Below are 19,277 nucleotides of genomic sequence, written 5' to 3'. Positions count from 1 at the left end.
AACTAAGGTCTTTGATTTTTTTCATTGCTCTTTCAAATTTCCTCACTTGAGATGTATTTCCAGCCAACCAACATAACAACTTCAAATGTGCACCTGGATGAGCTGAAGAAAAATTACTACGAATATGTAAAAGACAAAAACGATGGATACCCATATCACCTGTGAAACCATTTCTTTCCTTTCTCATCGCTTCAAGGATTCCGGCATGACAATCCGAAATGATGCAAACACCCATTCTTTCCCGGCATACATATCTTCGAAGATGATTCAAGAACCAAGACCAATTGGAGGTTGTTTCTTTATCGACTAAACCGAATGCGAGTGGATATTGTTGGTTATTAGAATCGAACCCCATTACAATTAATAAAATCCCATTATACCTTCCTTTTAAAAATGTACCATCAATATTGATAACTGGTCGAGCATGTTGCCACCCCTCTATCATCGGTTTGAATGTCCACCACACACGTTTACAAACAGATGTATCGACTGTTGTAGCATCAGCTTCAGCTTCAATTGAAGCAATAGTTCCTGGATTATAGTACATCAATGCACTTCCAAATTTTGGAAGTTTGGAGTACGAAGTCGTCCAATCACCATAAATATCTTATCCTTTTATTGTAGATAGGATAAGAGTAATTTTGTTTTGTGTTTTGATTGGTTGTCAAGATTATATTGATATCAACCACAACTTTTAGATATTTTATTAAATTTTAAAGATAAAACATTATCTCAATATCTTCATTTCTATTGGTTGTCCGGATTTTATATTTGATCATATCTGATATCAATAATGTAGTGTGGTTGTCCAAACAAGTTTTTTTTAATTACTCAAACAAGAAATATGCGAAACAAAATAGAAAAAAAATTAAAATATGCATTATATTTAACCAAGTATTAATGAATTATTATATTTTAATTTTATTTATTATTGAAAATGTTATATTAAAAAATTAATTCAGCATATATATAATTTAATAATAATGTATAATTTATAATTATAACTAAAAGTTAGAAAATATAAAAAGTAGGTTAGTTTGGGAATAGTTGAAAAAAGTAGGTTATTTTGGGAAGAATCGAAAAAAGTAGGTTAGTTTGGGAAACTGAACAGAAAATAAGGTTAAACAGGGAAAGGCTTCCTTACCCTTCCTAGACAAAGTGACACCTGGCCCACAAAATAATTTATCTAAACCATTATTACTCCATGTTTTTTATATACAAAGACAAGTCATGTATAAATCTACCTCATTGATGAATTTAAGCTTTAGCAACTATATCTGAGCAAGTTATCAAAAGATTATACAAGTATGTGGATTTTGGGATTCAATGGTCCATCTGGATTCTCTGCTCGTGCTACTGCTGAGCAAGTTACTGATGGTATCGATGGATCTGGCCTTACTGCTATTGTTACAGGTCCCCTTTTTTTCTTTTTTTTCTCCATCTTTGTGTTTCTTCATCTGGGTTGGTATTAATATCTTTATATATTTATCATGTGCATGTAGTAGTATATATGATTTACAGTACAAGATCTGTCTTTTCTTTACTTGTGTGTTCTTCTGAATTTACAGTACAAGATCAACTCTGTACGACTGTTAGTACTACTACTACTACTACTACTACTTTGTTTAAATGATGTGTGAACAACTTTGGTCACAGTTTTGGAAATTTGTAGACAAATTTTGTCCGACTGACTCTTCTGAAAGAGACAGGAGATGATAATACACACCCATGAAAATCCTTGAAATAAAGTAAACGACAAAGCCTATCCGCAACAACTTAACTTCTTTTTGTGAAAGATGAGTAGGACTAGATTAGTGGAGGAAGTTATTTAGCAAGAAGATTCAAATTAGTTGTGTAGTTGGATAGTTGTTTTCCTTTGCAAGTGGATCCCCAGTGTTTTAACTTTTAAGGAAATATTCTAGCCTCTCTGTTTTTTGCGGTATTTATAGTATCCGTGAGGTCTACATACATCTAACATTTTGTAAATCATGCTACCCGGTGAGACATACTAAGTATGCTTGGTTTGGTACATAGTTGCTCTTCAGAAAATTATTTGCTGCACAAACCATCTCAATTGCGAACTTGCCTTGGGTGAAATAATTTTTTTCCTGCAATTCTAGTAAAAAATATTTGACTCCTAATGTATAACAGAGTTTTTTAAAGGCAGGACACCTACAATATGTAGTTATTAGTAACCTTAGTATGTCTTAATTAACACCAACTTCAATTAAGAACTCTGTAATTTGTTTAAGCTTTGTTATTGATAGTATGAATCCAAGTACTTCCTTTTCCAGTTCTTTACATGTAATATTCATCTAACAAACAAAGATTGGATAAATGGAGTTCTAATAAAAACATGGATGTACTAGTATTCAGGTTCTACTGCAGGTTTTTATTTCTTATTCAGGGATGAATTATTAAAATTAACTGTTGTTACTAGTCAAACTGTCACCAAATGTGCTATGTCAATAGATGTCTATCATTATCTTTCTCATTTAGTCTGTGTTTGAGATATACCCGAGCTATGGTTCTAATAGTTATCTGCTGTGTAATGTTCCAGTAATCATGGGGTGTTATAGAAAAAATTCGACCAAGTTTTAAGTCAATTTAGGTTATACTTTCTATTTTTCTAATCTACGAAGTCCTTCCATGCTTCAGTTTGTTTTAGAAATTACCCTGGCTTTTTGGAAACTACAAATTTCGGAATAGTACTTTCGGTTAACCACAGTTCTAGTACTAAATATTTCTGATGCCTTGAAATTTGCAGGATCGTCGAATGGTATTGGAATAGAGACTGCACGTGTGCTCGCCTTACGTGGTGTTCATGTTGTTATGGGAGTTAGGAATGTTAATGCTGGAAAAAAAGTTAAAGAAGATATACTTCAGAAAATTCCCAATGCTAAAATAGATGTAATGGAAATTGATCTTAACTCACAGGACTCAATAAGGAGATTTGCTGAGGAATATATATCATGTGGTCATCCTCTGAATATCCTTGTGTAAGACAACTATGCAACTGTAGTAAGATGCAAATTTTATGTTATGTAGCTCTTGTCTACGATCTTCAGACAAATTTAGATACTTCGAATAACTGAATTTATAACCTTTTGTGTTAAAAAGTAATAATGCAGGGATTATGTCCCCTCCCTTCACGCTTTCCAAAGACAACATTGAACAACAATTTGCAGTTAACCATTTAGGTATGTTACATTGGCTATATCTGATCCATACTTTAGAGATGTAACATCGGGGGTGTGTTACTAAAATTTCTACTTTTGTCAGGTGCATTTCTTTTGACAAACCTTTTGCTGGATACAATGAAAAAGACGGCAAAAGATAGCCAGAAAGAAGGAAGAATCATTAATATATCATCGGACCTCCACTTCTATGGATATAAAGAAGGAATTCGTTTTGACAAGTTAAATGATGAAGCAAGGTATGTATCCATTTAAATAAGGATAATCACGCAAAGATAGAGAGGCCCTTACTGGCTTTATATAACTACGTAATGCAACTACAAATTAGTACTGTTCTTTCTTAGAAAAGATTTTGGTAATTGTTCTCTCATCTGTTTTTTTTCTTTTCCCCGTCTTTACCTTCCCTAAGTTCCCTTGTTCCTTCATATGCAAACCAAAAGCACTTGTTTACTGATGGTCTTAGTTTTATGTGATTAGGAACGGCTAATGAACTTTTATAAATAGTCATGATCCTAACACCATCAATAATTTGACTTTTTCAGCTACAATGCCAATAGTGCATATGGTCAATCAAAGCTTTGTAATATCTTGCACACCAATGTGCTTACCAGGAAATTCAAGGTAATATCCTCAAGATACCTTAACCAAATATATGTTCAAAAACTAGAATACCTGTTTCCGTAGAGCACTAGTTGGATCTAACTAGACTGATATGCCACTATAATGTTGGTTATGGTAGTGTACCAACTGTAGCTAGCATGTATCAACACAAACTAATAAAGCACTAAAGAACTTTGTCTACTCCCTTTTAGATGCACGAGCTATCCAGGAAAGTCATATATGGTCTCACCAGTATTTAATATGTCATATTACATACCGGTGTATCACCAGTTCGCTGATTAAAAACTGGTTAAATGACTATTAACACTAAGTGGGCACGAGACTTCATTACTGATGGCTGAGTTGCAGTATCCTACTTAATTAATTATTAATTAATGGAAAAACTAATTAACAACCTGAGTATGTCTTATGTTAACAGCATGTGTGTGGAACATCTACAACGAACACTAATCTATAAATCATCTATCAGTTAGGAGTGTTTTAAGTATATGTCCGGTAACTCTTTTTCCTCTAGAAGGTACTTCATTTATTAGCATCAAATTATCATTGTTAAAATCTAATATGTAATTTTATGCAACTGCTTAGGAGGAAGGGGTAAATATTACTGCTAATTCACTTCATCCTGGAGTTATTGCCACAAATCTTCTCAGCAATCACGGTGGTCTTCTTGGCTGTAAGTATTTGCCACATCCAACTCGCATTATAAGTCAGTTAAATGTTAATAACTTGTTATTAAGCTCTGATTGCTTTCTGATTACAGGGTTTAATACTTTTGCTCAATGGGTGACTAAAAACATTCCCCAGGTCTGTTTTCTCATGTTCTCTTTATTTTGCACGAAATATTTTTGTTTTCTTTCAATGGTCTTTATTGTTTAAGGATGCTCTCAAGGCTATTGATTAAACCATTATCATCGATGATGAATACAGGGAGCAGCAACAACATGCTATCTGGCATTAAATCCACAAGTTAAGGATATATCGGGTGGATATTTTGCGGACAGCAATCAATCCAAACCAAGCAAGCTGGCGAATGATGAAGAATTGGCCAATAAACTGTGGGATGTTAGCTTGACCTTAACTGCTCCCAAGTAGTTAAGTTAATGATATGAGAGCTATGCCGCTAGTATTTGTGATCTTGTATTTCAGACTTTTGTGCTGTATTATATTTTTAGCTAAACAAACTATCAGTTTGATGTTGTAAGGAAATTTGAAGAATGTATTAAGATCCTAGCTGCTTCCAAGTACTTGGTTATGCTGATATTTCGTATTGGTTCGGTTATCAGTTGTGCAAGGGTGTTTACTGCGTCGCAAGAAATAGCTTGCCATTTTCTGGATTGAATTAAGTTTTGCAATGTGTTTGACGTGCTTACATATTTGTTGTCATCCGTCACCAGATAACACTTTCCGTTACTGCTATACTTAATTAGGTACTCTTCTTAAAATATATCTTAAGCACCCAACATTTGTCTAAAGTTTCATACTCTGTTTGGAGAGAAAAATTGAAAAAGGACCGGGAATGTGATGGTGCTGGCGAAAAAGATGACAAGTCGAAGCAAAATGATTGAAATAAATATAAAAATTCGAGTGCATTACCGATATGGTGATGGTGTAAATTTACCTGCAGGCTGCATATGTTGTATGAACATTTTTGGTGTTGAGCGCATTTCATCTCCTATGGTACACGAAATGTGCTGAGCTTTCCATATCACCTAAATTATATTTTAAGTCAAGAGGAGCAGTTTAGTTCACTGTGATGTTTTCATGATGCAAGTTGTTGAAAATACAGCAAAATTTTAAAGAATATTCCCCAGAATCAGTTGGACAGAATGGCATATGCCTACCAAAATTTATTTAGATTATTTATTATTTTACTACTTTCTCTTTTTTATGTATTATCGACTTAATGGGAAAAAATTATGATACATATTGGGGGGGAAATTAATGATAAATATTGAACACAGAAAATAAGCAAAGAATTAAGTAGGTTGGGTCATCATCTCATAATGGGAGACGGGGAGAGTATTAGCAAGGAGATGTGTTTGACAAGGTGATACAGTTCAACCTGTACCACAGGGCAATCAAAGCCGTAAGTTGGAACTTTCTATTGCAAGTTTGAGAATACTACACATCATTTATATATATAAAAAATAAAAAAATTGCAACTTCCAGCATCATTTACTCATGTAATATGTTTTACAACTGCTTATCATTAAACCTGTAATTCAATTTACACCATGATTCTGATTGACCATCATCCTACTTTGTGTGCAGTGTGTTCTGTCAATGACCAATACGCAATTTTTATGGAACTTAACGGCAACAGAATTTAAAGCAACAATAAACTTTAACAGAGTTTATTTCTTTGTACACCAAATGTTACACAATTCCAACAGACCATATATCTTAATGCTCTTTCTGAAATAAACAATCCCTGCAAAACAACTACCAGAACTTACTAAATACGGGGACTTGTACACTTCGAATAGAACAGACACAGAAAAAGAAATTAAATTAAATTAAACAAACATATGACATAGTAACTTGCTAATGCCCCAACAGACGCAATTTTTGCTAGTACTTCACATCACAATCTCTGGCTTCAGAATGCTAGACTTAATTTCCTTGTGAGGCAGAACTACACCTCCATTACTGTAAATTTCATCGCAGACATGAACATCCTCTCCAAGAATAGTCATGTTTTCAACGCGAGCCCATTGTCCAACAGTCGAGTGCCAACCAATGATACTGCTGGAAATGCAGGCATGCTTCTTGACACGAACACCGCGCATCACAGTACAGCCAGAGAGTCTAACTCCTGACTCAATCACACAACCAGGCCCAATAGCAACATCAGGTCCAATCAAACATCCCTCTCCAATTTGTGCAGTGTCATCCACTATTACATTACCAACAATGTGTGATCCTGTCATTAATTTAGAAGGAGAGTTCCTTCTAAGGGAGTCTAGATAGAGTCTAAGACCACTAATGTAATCCCTTGGCTGTCCAATGTCCATCCAGAATCCTGGAAGGACCATAGCAAACAGCTTCTTTTCTTCTGCGATTTTCGGAAAAACCTCCTTTTCAATTGAGGTAGGTCTTAGTTCAATTCTATCGAGTGTGGATGGGTTCAGAAGGTAAATCCCAGCATTGATCTTGTTGCCTACAAATAATTTGGGTTTCTCAACAAATTCTGTAACTCGCCCTGTTAACTCGTCCATCACAACGACGCCATATTTTGAAGGCTCCTGCACCTATAAAATCAATATTATTTATCAGAAATTGATTTAAGTTCCAATATATATATAGTATAATTAATATCACTAAACCATATCATACATCTAAAATACCTGTGTAACCATTAAGGAAGCCTCACCCCCATGGGATTTGTGGAACTCGATCATCTGCTTGAGGGGGTATTCACTGATCACATCACTGTTTAGCACAAAAAATGGCTCACCGCTCTCATCGACTAGTTTGTCTCTGGCTAAAGCTAGAGGTCCTGCAGTGCCAAGTGGTTCAGTCTCTTGTGAGCATGTGATCTTGATACCAAGCTTAGTCTCAAAATCTTTCAAGAAGTTCAGCATCACCTGTAACAAAAATGGTCCAGTTGATCACTGATTAACAAACAATAGTCAAACAAGACCTAAATTATACCATCAAAACCTCAGATACTTACCTCCGGTTGGTAATTGATAGCTAGAACTACTTCACTTACTCCGATAGCCTTCAGAGCCTCAATCTGATGTAATTAAAGCACAAATAAATCAGACAATGACCTCATGAATATGGATAGATAGACAAAGAAGTAGAAAACATTCATAACACTTGAGAATAATAAACAGCAAAAGTTTCTGCTCAGGCAGTCAATAGCCGCCTTCACAAGATGTATTTTTACAAATTTCATGGTTCGAAGGAAAACAAAGGGTGGATCTGAATAAACAATGACACAAATGAAATTTTAAATAGTTAATTTTGTTCCAAAATAAATTTTGGATCCAACATCACTGAATCAAGCATAAAGCAAGGCATACCTGATGCAAAATCATAGGCTTGTTAGCAAAATCAACCAGGGGCTTGGGAAAGCTGAGAGTCAATGGCCTCAACCGAGTTCCAAATCCTCCAACGAGAATAAGAGCCTTCATCCTGGGATGCTCCTACTAATCCTGTTATGAACAAGAAGGAATTTAAGAGATACTGAAACTAAATGGGATGCAACTATGTCATTGTGAGCAAGTACATTTATAATACATAATCGAAAGAAGGATGCAAATTCACGGCTCTGCGCTGTCATCCTTCTGGCCTTATATCATTTTAGGGCCACAACAAAGCGACGAGTGTACTCAAAATTGACACGTATTACAGGTGGCATGATTTTCATAAATTGTAATGCATGTTGATCAAGAACGGCTAAAATTTCAAGACACACATCATAGAAGAAAACTATAGATAACATCGAAATTTCCGTCAAAGTGAGTACGTGGAAAGGATATCAATGCCAACCGTAGAACAGGCCTGGATCTCTACTTCAAAATTTGATCCATTGGATACATTCTAGTCTCAGCCCATATATAAAGCAAAATCCTTTAGCAAAATCAGCTTTGCATTTACTATCACTTTATAAAGTAATTTTCTTATTATTTTTAATTTAATATTGAATTGTATTATCCGCAGTAATTCAAATATTACTTTACTACATCCCTGGAGTATCTTTGTGTTCAAAGCAAAAAGATTGTTTCACATTTTCTCACACAATATTAAATTATAAACCGAAATCACTCTGAATGTAGGAAAAATCAATCAATTTGTGAACCTCTAGTCTGCAGCTATAAAATGCCCAATAGAGAACCAGATCCATACAAGCAGACGCAGCTAAAACAGAAAGTAGAAAAATTATAATAATTATACTACTTTCAATCAATATTTATTGCTCAAAGTTAATCCATTTCCAATTATAAAAACTCTATCAACGAGAAATTGCTTACCAAATGCACACTATCTTAGTCCTCCCAAGCCCCATTCACGATTATATCAGCCAAATTCTAAATACTTTTACACAAAATTGGCAAAAAAAACGAAAGTAAATCCAACAAACTAAAAGCAACCAAATTAAAAGTGTGAAAATATGATATATACGAAATCCAATTACATTACATTATAGTGAATTTCAAACACATATAACTGAAGAAATCCATATAAAAACAAAAGATAAGAATGAGAAAATCCAAATGAAAGTAGGAAATGGTTACATAATGATATACAATACACAAAACGACAGATCTAAGAAAAAAGGGACAGAAACATACCCAAGAGCAACACCTGATCTGCGGGGAGAGTCAGTTAAATTACAATTCTGGTAAAACGATCAAAAATCAAAAATTTCCCTCGCTTTTTTATAAATTTTATGTTTAAGATGAGAGAGAGAGAAAGAGAGAGAGAGAGAAAGAGAGACAGAGAGAGAGAGAGAGTCAAACCCTAACGGTGGATGGTCCGACTCTGTTTCTGTGTACAATGGTGTTTAGAGCTATCTCCCTGTTATATAGAGGAGATATGTCGTATGTAATATGGTGGTGGTGGTTGTTGTGTGTATAGACAGCAATACAGCAGGAACATGTGTGTATATATATATATTAGACCCGGCAATTTTGGACACGACATCACTTACACGACATGAAACGACATGAAAATTTAGTGTTTGTATTTGTATTTTTAGTACACGACACGAAAGTACACGGTCAAGATTTAGTGTCGGTTTTGTGTTTAACCTTCAAATACACGACACGACACGAAGTATACGACATAAATAAATGTTATAATTAAATTTTAATATTTTTTATGAATATATGTAGAATTATAATAAATGTATGCATATTTATTTTTAATATATTATTTGATTTCATTATATTGTATATATATGAGATCTAAATATATATTTTTCATATATTTTATAATTTTGTTACCTAAAAATTTTATAATTTAATTTATATTAATATTAAATTTAATATATATTAATCTTCAATTAACACGACATACACGACACGAAACGAAAGTACACGAACACGAATGTACACGAACGCTAAACATGTCGGTTTTGTGTTTGACATTCAAATACACGAAACACGAACGAAAGTATACGACACGAACGAATTGACGGATATAATATATATATACGAAGATGATGAGGATGTGTGTATAGAACTTAAACAACAACGAACATGAGCTGGAATTGGAATTATAATTGTAGTAAAGCTCTTCGTTCTTTTGTTTTTCTAAGTTAACACTTACCACAATTTGCTGCCTCCTTTTTTAGAAATTTCATGTCGTCATATTCATAGCAGTATTCTTAAAATTCACAATTTAAATGATTAATATTATCGATAATATTACCAATTTAACTATTAATCTCTCCTTTATTGAATTATATATGATAATTTAATAAAATTTAAATTTTATATTTAGATAAAATATGAATAATCATAGTATTTATGATATATACATTTGTCAATAAACAGAGATATAATTATAATAATATTAAATAATATTTTAATATTACAATATATCTGATTTTTATTTCAAAAAATTCCGATTTCCGATTAATTCTAAATTATTTCCTCAACCGATTAGGTGAAATTCCCGATATTTAGAAACACTAATATACATACTCATATATTATTATTTTGGATTTATCCATAATTTGACACTTTATACCGTTATTTCTCAAAATTGTCAAAGAATTTTTGATTTATTCTAAAGTTATTTAATTGATACAACTTTTTATTATTACTAAAATAATATATTTTATATCATTGAAATATTAAAATTTATCCTCCAACAAATTTTCAATTTGGCAATAAATTAATTCTAATTTTCAAATTGTACAACCATATATCTATACTATATTATAATAACCGCAATGAGTTATAATTTGGTATGCCATTTTTTTGGTTGGTTTGGTTATCCCCATTCATGACCGTCAGATCTTTTTATTCAAATTTAGATTCAGATACTAAAAAAATATACATTACTCAAACTTTCATGTTCGATATACATTACTCAAACTTTCATGTTCGAGTCCCGCTAACAACAAATATTTCTATTATTATTTATACAATACTAAAACTCCCATGTTCGAATCCCACCAACAACAAATATTTATATTATTATTTATACACTATACAAGATTCGGGTACGAATCTCGCCAACAACAAATATTTATATTATTATTTATAAATATACAAATAGGATAATGATCAAAAAAAGTTATTATAATTTTAAATAATATTTCAGTCCGATATTCATCAATAGACGAATCTCTCTCTATTGATGAAGACCCGTACATTGCACGGGTTATAAAAATAGTACAAATAATAAAAGAATATCCGTCTGGTTACTAAAATAAAGTGATAAAATTCAGGAAACCTCTTAAGCGGAAGAAGAAAATAACGAAGAGGAATGGAGAAGAGGTGATGGTGTCATGCAAGTACGAACGTCTGGGTGAGTTTTGTTTTACATGTGGAATGTTAACTCATACAGAGAGATATTGCAGGATATTTCTCTCTAGAACGAATGATGAGGGTAATAAGGAGTGGGGAAGCTGGCTTCGAGCTCCGACTAGGAGGGCTGGTGGTCCGGTGAGAAGTCGATATCTACGGGAAGAAGGTGATACAGAGTGGGAGGCGCGTCAGGGACGATATCACTCGGGACCGAAATCAGAGGGAGGTAGTTGCGTGAAGGAAGGCAACAGCATGATTGTAGTGAGTACAGTTGGGCAGAATATTCGAAATCAAAGGGATAGTACAAATCCCTTAATTTTAGCAACAAAAAATATGGAAGGCAGGAGGGAGGTTTTAAATATGGAGGATAGGGGGGGAGATTTGAATTCAAATTTTGAAGATGGGCTGGATAATGATGAAATGTCTGGGCTTTTAATTGCGGATAGGAAGAGGATGCGAGTTGGGCTGGAAAAGTATGATATAATGGATACACCAGGGGGCCTTGTAAAAGTGTCTGACTCAGTTTTAATTAATAAACCCAAGGATGATGTGCGTATTTCTGACTCAGTTTTAATTAATATACCCAAAGATGCTGTGCTTTCTGCAACGGATTGTACAATATCAAACAATTCTCAACTGGCTAAGCTTGCTCAGCAAGCTAGCCGGACGTCATGAATGTCCTAAACTGGAACTGCCAAGGTATGGGGCCACCTTGGAAGATTCAGTTCCTTAAAGATGTTGTTCGTCAACATCGGCCTGATTTGGTATTTCTTTGTGAGACTTTAAGTAATTCGAAGAAGATGGAAGGAGTGAGAACTCGGTTAGGGTTTCAAAGTATGTTGGTGGTGGATGCGCAGGGGCGTAGTGGGGGTCTAACCTTATTCTGGAAAGAGCAAAGCCAGGTCAGCCTGTTGAGTATGTCGAATAATCACATTGATGTGGTTATCACGATGGCTGATTTGCAATCTTGGAGGCTTACGGGTTTTTATGGTGAGCCAAATAGAAGTCAGAGGAGAAGAACTTGGGAGCTGTTAAAGAATTTGTCTAGAGACGCTAATCTGCCGTGGTGTGTTATAGGAGATATGAATAATATTTCGCTGCAGTCAGATAAGAAAGGCGGTTCATCATATCCCCAATGGCTCTTAGATGGATTTAATGATACTTTGGAGGAGGTTTGTTTGCAAGACATAGAGTTACATGGTCACCAGTTTACGTGGGAGAGAGGCAGGGGTACGGATGCTTGGTTGGAGATTAGATTGGATCGAGCTATGGAAACGAACAGTTGGCTGGAGTTATTTCCTTATGCAAGGTTATATAATCTAGAAGGGACTCCGTCGGATCATAGTGCCATTTTTCTTGATATAATCAGTAGTGGTTCAGGGTTAAGGAAGAAGCGTTTCAGGTTCGAAAATGCATGGTTGACAGAGCCTCTTTGTAGTATTATCATTCGGGATAACTGGGAGTCTAATGATCTGTCAGGTGTTCAACAAAAGATAGAATCGTGTGCTGTCTCTCTAAGTGTTTGGGGTACGGAGATAACGGGTTGTTTTAACAAAAGAATCCGGGATTGTCATCAGAAACTGAGGTATCTTCGTAGAAGAAGGGATGCACAGTCAGTCAAAGAGTACAAGGATACAAAGCATCAATTGTTTTTAATTCTAGACCAAAAAGAGATTTTCTGGCGTCAACGTTCTAAGCAGCTTTGGCTTGGGGCTGGGGATAAGAATACGAAGTATTTCCACGCAGCCTGTAACAAAAGAAGAAGAACAAATAACATTGGTAAGCTTAAGAATGATCATGGAGAATGGATCGATTGGCAAAGTGGTTTACAGGTGTTTATAGAGTCTTTTTATAAAGGCTTATTTACAGCAGGTCAGGTGAATTATGAGGAGGTAGTAGATTATGTTCCCCAAACAGTTTCGCAAGTACAGAACAGTGAGTTGCATTTGGAGGTGACGCGGGAAGAAGTAAAGTGTGCATTGTTTCAAATGCATCCTGATAAGGCACCAGGGCCCGACGGGATGACTCCGGCTTTCTTCCAAAAGCATTGGCATATTGTTGGGGAGGACATTTATAAGCTTATCAGATGTTTTTTTGACACAGGGGAGGTGTTACACGGGCTTAATGATACTAATATCATTCTGATTCCGAAAAAGAAAAATCCTACAGTTGTGGGGGATCTTAGGCCGATAGCCCTTTGTAATGTTATTATGAAGATTATTACTAAAGTAATGGCCAACAGAATGAAAGGGATGTTGGATAGTGTGATTTCAGCTACGCAAAGTGCTTTTATTCCGAATCGTCTTATTTCTGACAATATTATGATTGCGTATGAAATTATGCACTACCTGAAGGGTAAAAGAACGGGAAAGGATGGGTACATGGCTCTTAAACTCGATATGAGTAAGGCATATGACATGATAGAATGGGATTTTTTGAGAGCAATATTATTGAAGATGGGTTTTTCGCAATGGTGGGTTCATTTGGTCCTTCAATGTGTTACCACAGTTGTTTATTCTATTAATCATGGGGAGCATGAAATGGGGCCGTTTAAACCAACTAGAGGGTTGCGTCAAGGGGACCCTTTGTCACCATACTTGTTTATAATCTGTGCTGAGGGTTTATCCGCGTTATTGAGAAAGTATGAGGCTAAGAAGTGGATTAATGGGGTCAAAATCTGTAGGAAGGCTCCAATAATCAACCATATGTTCTTTGATGACGATTCATATCTGTATTGTAAAGCTGTTCCAGAAGAGGCTATGAGAGTGAGAGAGCTGTTGGGTATTTATGAAAAAGCATCAGGTCAGCAAGTTAACAAAGGAAAATCTTCAATTTTTTATAGCTCGAATGTCTTACAGTATAACAGGTTACCTATAGGTGAGACTCTGCAAATGTTAGAGGCTAATGAGCATTCTACCTATATGGGGTTGCCTAACATTATTGGTAGAAACAAATCAGCAATGCTTGGTTTTTTGAAGGACAGAGTCAATACGAGGATTCGTAGTTGGGATGGTAACTTTATTTCGAGAGCTGGCAAAGAAATATTGGTGAAACATGTGGTATAAGCACTGTCAGTGTATGCAATGAATGCTTTCTTGTTACCTCTGGAAATCACAAGAAACATTGAGAAGTGTTTAACGAAATTCTGGTGGCATTCGGGTCAGTCAGATGGCTCGAAGTTGATCTGGATGAGCTGGGATAGGTTGGCTAAACATAAAAGAGTTGGTGGTATGGGATTTAGAAACTTCTGGGACTATAATATTGCTATGCTTTGCAAGCAATTATGGAGGCTGGCTACGAGCTCACAGAGTTTGGTTTTAAGGTTGTACAAAGCCAAGTATTTTGCTAATACTGATGTACTTCATGCTGAGCTAGGTCATAACCCTAGTTTTATTTGGCGAAGTCTAATGGAAGCTAAACAATTGTTCAGGGATGGTGTTCGTTAGAGAATTGGTAACGGGACAAGTATTCAAATTTTAGATCAGCCTTGGTTGTTATCTACAGAAAACCCGTGCATCACGTCGAGTCCTGTCCCATTTCAGGGTCGAACGGTGGATTCTCTGTTTTGTATGGATAAGAAGGAATGGGATAAAGAAGTAATTTCAGACGTACTAAATAAGAGGGATCAGGTTTGTGTTTTAACCATTCCGTTAGTTGAATCAGAGCAAGAGGATAAACTTTTCTAGAGTTTGGAGGAGTCAGGTGTTTACTCGGTGAAATCAGCCTACAATTTCTTGCAGAAGCAAAAAGGCGATTGGATTGGTGAAGAAGATGGAGTAATCTGGCAAACCCTGTGGAATATAAAGGCCCCGCCAAAGATTCTTAACTTGGTTTGGCGTGCGTTAACAGGTACATTACCAACGTTGGCTCAACTTCAATTAAAGAGTGTGCAAGTTCAAGCTATGTGTCCAGTTTGTCAGTTGGAGGATGAATCTATAGTGCATATTCTGGTGTATTGTCAGTATGCTAGGCAGTGTTGGTCGGTGCTATTATCAGGGATGCAACATGTTGAGTGTTCTAGTTTTTACTCATGGCTTTCTGGTATCTTCGATACGGTCGAAGAAGGTAAGTTTGCTGATATAGTCTCGTTATGTTGGTCTCTTTGGAGAACAAGGAATGACCTTGTCTGGAATCAAAAACATACGACGGTTTACAGGACAGTTGCAGCAGCAAGGCAGTATCTTGCACAATGGAAAGTTACCCAGAACAGAATTTTTGTGCCTCCTCTTCAACCGCAAATAGAAGGAGATGGAGCTAGCGTCTGGGTTAAGCCTCAGCCGAACAAAGTCAAGATATCAGTTGATGCAGCGGTGCTTGAAGATCGTGGTGGAGTTAGATTTGGTTTTGTGGCTAGGAATTTAGAAGGAGGGCTTCTGGAAGCTAAAACTATCTTTCATGCTAGTCCGGTGTCTCCGGTTGAGGCAGAGGCAATGGCTTTCAAGGAGGCGTTGAGTTGGATGGATAGGCGAGGTTGGCATGAAGCTGTGATGGAGTCTGATTGTCTAAGGATGGTGCAAGCAATCAGAAGTAAGGTTTACTATGAGATCTTATTTTGGCTTGATTATTGAGGAGTGCCGCAATTTGTTAAGTCGTCTAAACAAAGTTGATTTGTTTTTTGTCAAACGATCTGCTAATATGGTTGCCAATCAGTTGGCAAGAGAATCATATGTTCTATCAAGTCGTAGTTTCGATAGGAGTAATGTTCCTAGTTCGATTCAAAATTGTATTGATTTGGATTTGATATCTTAATAAAATCCCAGCTTTCTGTCAAAAAAAAAAATTCACACACTAGCAAAAGGATAATGTATATCCCCCAGATTATTCCTTTTAACTTCCAAAAGCCATTTATCTTGATGAAGATATTACAGTATTACAATCTCAATCCGTTGAAAAACTTCACCGATGCTATGAATAAAATTCCACAGAAACTATAAACAAAAATGGACCAATATCAATCACGTTTACCTAACAAAATACCAGATAAAATACCAGATACTGGTAAAATTACACTAATAAGAAATTAAAACAAAAGAATGAACAGTTGAATATGTCAAGTGTTTAAGAGTTTAGCCAGGAGTTTATTTTCTGCGTTCCACATCTCATATTTTGAATTCGACCCTAACTTATTCGGAAAAAAAAATTATACTCATTTATGAGATTATGAGTTAATATTAGTCAAAAAAATGAAAAAAAATTGACATTTAATAAGTTTCTATTATATATGAAATGCACACTCGGGCGAATATGTGATTCTTGATTTTTCTTTCTCAAAATCAAGTTATGACTCTTGAACTTAACAGATGTAATATTTATAGTGATAATTAATTTACTGTAAAACACCCATGAATAATTATCAAAACTTACTTGATCTTTGTATTAAAAATCAAATATATTATGCTACAAATTTAAGAACTCGGCTCCTACTCAAAAAAATAAAAGAAATCTTTGTTACTTCTGAATTAGGGACCTCTGACGTATTGTATATATCAACATGCACATTTTACAGAAATTGCACTAAAATAAACTAACACATTTTCTAAAGTCCTCTTGTTTATTTCTATTTTAAGTGCAGCAAATATGCATAAAATCTTCTAGGTTTGTGACCCTTCTTTGTCCAGTTCATCTTAACCCTTGATCTTGCACTTTTCAAACTGCATTTGTAGACTTTCCATTTTAATGATAAAATGGTTTGTTGACGGATAATCTTGAATCTTCACATTTGATGCATTCTGCAATTTGAAGCTGTTATCGAGATCTTCATAATGTATAGAGATGCCTGTATCGACATGTCGAATGCCTTATCGATATCACCACTTCTCTACATGTGTAGATGACTTGTCGATATCTCCACTTCTCCATATGCTAAATTGACTTATCGACATCTCCATTTTTCTATAGACTACATTGACTTCTCTACAAATAAGGTGACTTCTCAACAAGTGAGGTGACTTCTCTATAGGCCAAATTTACTTCTCGATATACTTCTTGACATTTCTTGATCTGTGACTTCTTGACATTTGACTTAGACCATTTTTCAATCTACGGCTTTATTCTTCACCAAGCAGTTTATTTTCATTTTTGAGGCATGATCAGGCTTGATATTCTTCTAGAGATTTATTCTTAACCTGTTGGTTGTTTACTGAAAAATACTTCAGTCTAGTCTATATAAATATTTTTACAGACTAAAGAAATATCATTACAGATTACATAAGATTATATAAGATTACAAGTCAACTAAGTCTTAGGATTGTCAAAATAACTTAGTCTTATTATGTTGAGGCATGTCTTGCACAAAAATATCCTCCAATTTGTGAGAAGATGACCTGTCACAAATTCACGCTGATAACAAGACCAATCCCAAGCTAAATTGTAAAACAGACAGAAATACAAGGTACAAACTTTTATACATAAATTTCACTAAACAATTAAAATGAAGGTTGAGCTTACAGAATCAGCTAAAACTTTCATAACAAGGTATTCTAGTTCTTCAATGATCCCAGTCCCTCTCAGTGCTTCCACAAGCTTTAGCCATTCATTCACTGAGTAATTTTCAAGATACTTAACTCTGAACCTTGAGAATCTGTAAGTCTTGATATTGAGAAATACACCATCTTCGGAAACTCTGCTCAATCCTTTAGCTTTCAGCTCATTTGATCTTTTCTCAAACATCTCCATCTCCTTAGCCTTTCTGATAGCACGCTCTTCCCTCTCAGCCTTCTCTTTTGCTCTTCTTTCTTATCTATCTCTTAGCCTTGTAGCTAGCTCTATCTTTCTCATCTTTGTGTGTTAGTCATTCTTATTCATCAGACTAATCACCCTTCCAAGTTCCACTATTGATTAATTTTCAATTACTTCTTTCTTGAATAGGTTGAATGAGCCATCTTTGAAGTAGATTCTTACCTCTCACAAATTATCCACAGAGACTTTGTTCATGAATGTAGCTTCTTGCTCATTATAATCATCTTTTGAGATTTCTTCTGAGATTGGTAAAAAGTCATCTTGATTAAAATAATTCCATAATGCTCCCATTTCAACTTTCTCTTCTTCAATTTTCTTCCAATGGACTTGAAGTGAGGTTCTGACTGGTGGCTTGAGTGTTAGAGTTTTGGCTATTTTCTTCAAGGAAGGTTGATTGGCTTGGACGAGTATTTTTAGTAGAGAGTTGGTTGTGAGTTTGTAGAGGTGTTTAGGCTTGGTAGTTTGGGTGGTTTGAGTTTTTGATTGGCTAGGAATTTGGATTGAGGTTTGTAGAGTTGTAGATATTTGGCTTATTGATTGTTTCCAAATCTCTTTTTCATCTTTGTTGTTCTTCTTCTTATCTCCATCCTTATCCCTCCCTTTCTTCTTATCTTTGCTACTATTCCCACTACTTTTATTTAATTGACTTGGATTTGAGCCAAAAAAATTATGTTCGTCTTTTTTTTCTCATCATCATCTTTGTCATTAATAACAACAATAGGTAGCATGGTCTCAGCATTTTGAATATACCTCCCCAAGATAGTGATAATTTCCAAGTCATCATCATACTTGATCTTCTTCACCTTTAATCCTGTCTCAATCACCATCATCAAATTTTAAATCTTCATGACACGATGCTTAGGAAATATAAAATGTCTGCATTTCTTGGTAGTTGGGCATATATAAGCCACTCCCTTGCTAGTTTTGAGATAAGCCTCAAGAAAAGCTCATTTTTGACCTGCTTTGAGTTCCCTTAGCAAACGAGTGTCTTTTGGAATCATCACCCTAACTTTATTGATGAAGATATCCAGCTCTGAGGCTCTTCTAGATTTGAGAAATGCTAGTGAGACCTGCATACATTATCAACTACAGTATCTTTAATGTTGACAATAATTCTCTTCTCCCTTAACATGTACTTGGTGGCCAAAAGCACACTCAAGAAATTTATATTTTTGTCAATAGCCCTCTTGTATGTATGATGATTATGGTTCACTGAGACTCTCATACATTC

At 35.1% G+C, this 19,277-nt stretch overlaps 2 protein-coding genes across 3 annotated transcripts; one reads left to right on the top strand and one right to left on the bottom strand.

Moving 5' to 3' along the window:
• Positions 1-1,220: 1,220 nt before the first annotated feature.
• LOC141724400 (short-chain dehydrogenase TIC 32, chloroplastic-like) lies at positions 1,221-5,097 on the top strand. The gene is made up of 8 exons (XM_074526547.1): positions 1,221-1,413; positions 2,768-2,999; positions 3,121-3,200; positions 3,283-3,436; positions 3,740-3,818; positions 4,404-4,491; positions 4,579-4,622; positions 4,746-5,097. Exons 1-8 carry the CDS (start codon positions 1,308-1,310, stop codon positions 4,908-4,910), a joined length of 948 nt encoding a protein of 315 aa, XP_074382648.1. The 5' UTR covers positions 1,221-1,307; the 3' UTR covers positions 4,911-5,097.
• Positions 5,098-6,143: 1,046 nt separating this feature from the next.
• On the bottom strand, positions 6,144-9,413 carry LOC141724399 (mannose-1-phosphate guanylyltransferase 1-like). Of its 2 annotated transcripts, XM_074526546.1 has the most exons (6): positions 9,122-9,413; positions 8,801-8,864; positions 7,850-7,981; positions 7,495-7,557; positions 7,166-7,405; positions 6,144-7,069 (listed from the first exon to the last, which is right to left on the bottom strand). In XM_074526546.1, exons 3-6 carry the CDS (start codon positions 7,958-7,960, stop codon positions 6,398-6,400), a joined length of 1,086 nt encoding a protein of 361 aa, XP_074382647.1. In that variant the 5' UTR covers positions 7,961-7,981; positions 8,801-8,864; positions 9,122-9,413; the 3' UTR covers positions 6,144-6,397. The 2 variants fall into 2 exon arrangements, with proteins under 2 accessions (XP_074382647.1, XP_074382646.1); XM_074526545.1 differs by lacking the exon at positions 8,801-8,864.
• Positions 9,414-19,277: the final 9,864 nt, after the last annotated feature.

This window comes from Apium graveolens, chromosome 5, assembly GCF_009905375.1.
Source record: "Apium graveolens cultivar Ventura chromosome 5, ASM990537v1, whole genome shotgun sequence".
Lineage (NCBI taxonomy): Eukaryota > Viridiplantae > Streptophyta > Magnoliopsida > Apiales > Apiaceae > Apium > Apium graveolens.
The sequence above is the reverse complement of the archived record's forward strand: the minus strand, read 5'-3'. Positions and strand labels throughout refer to the sequence as shown.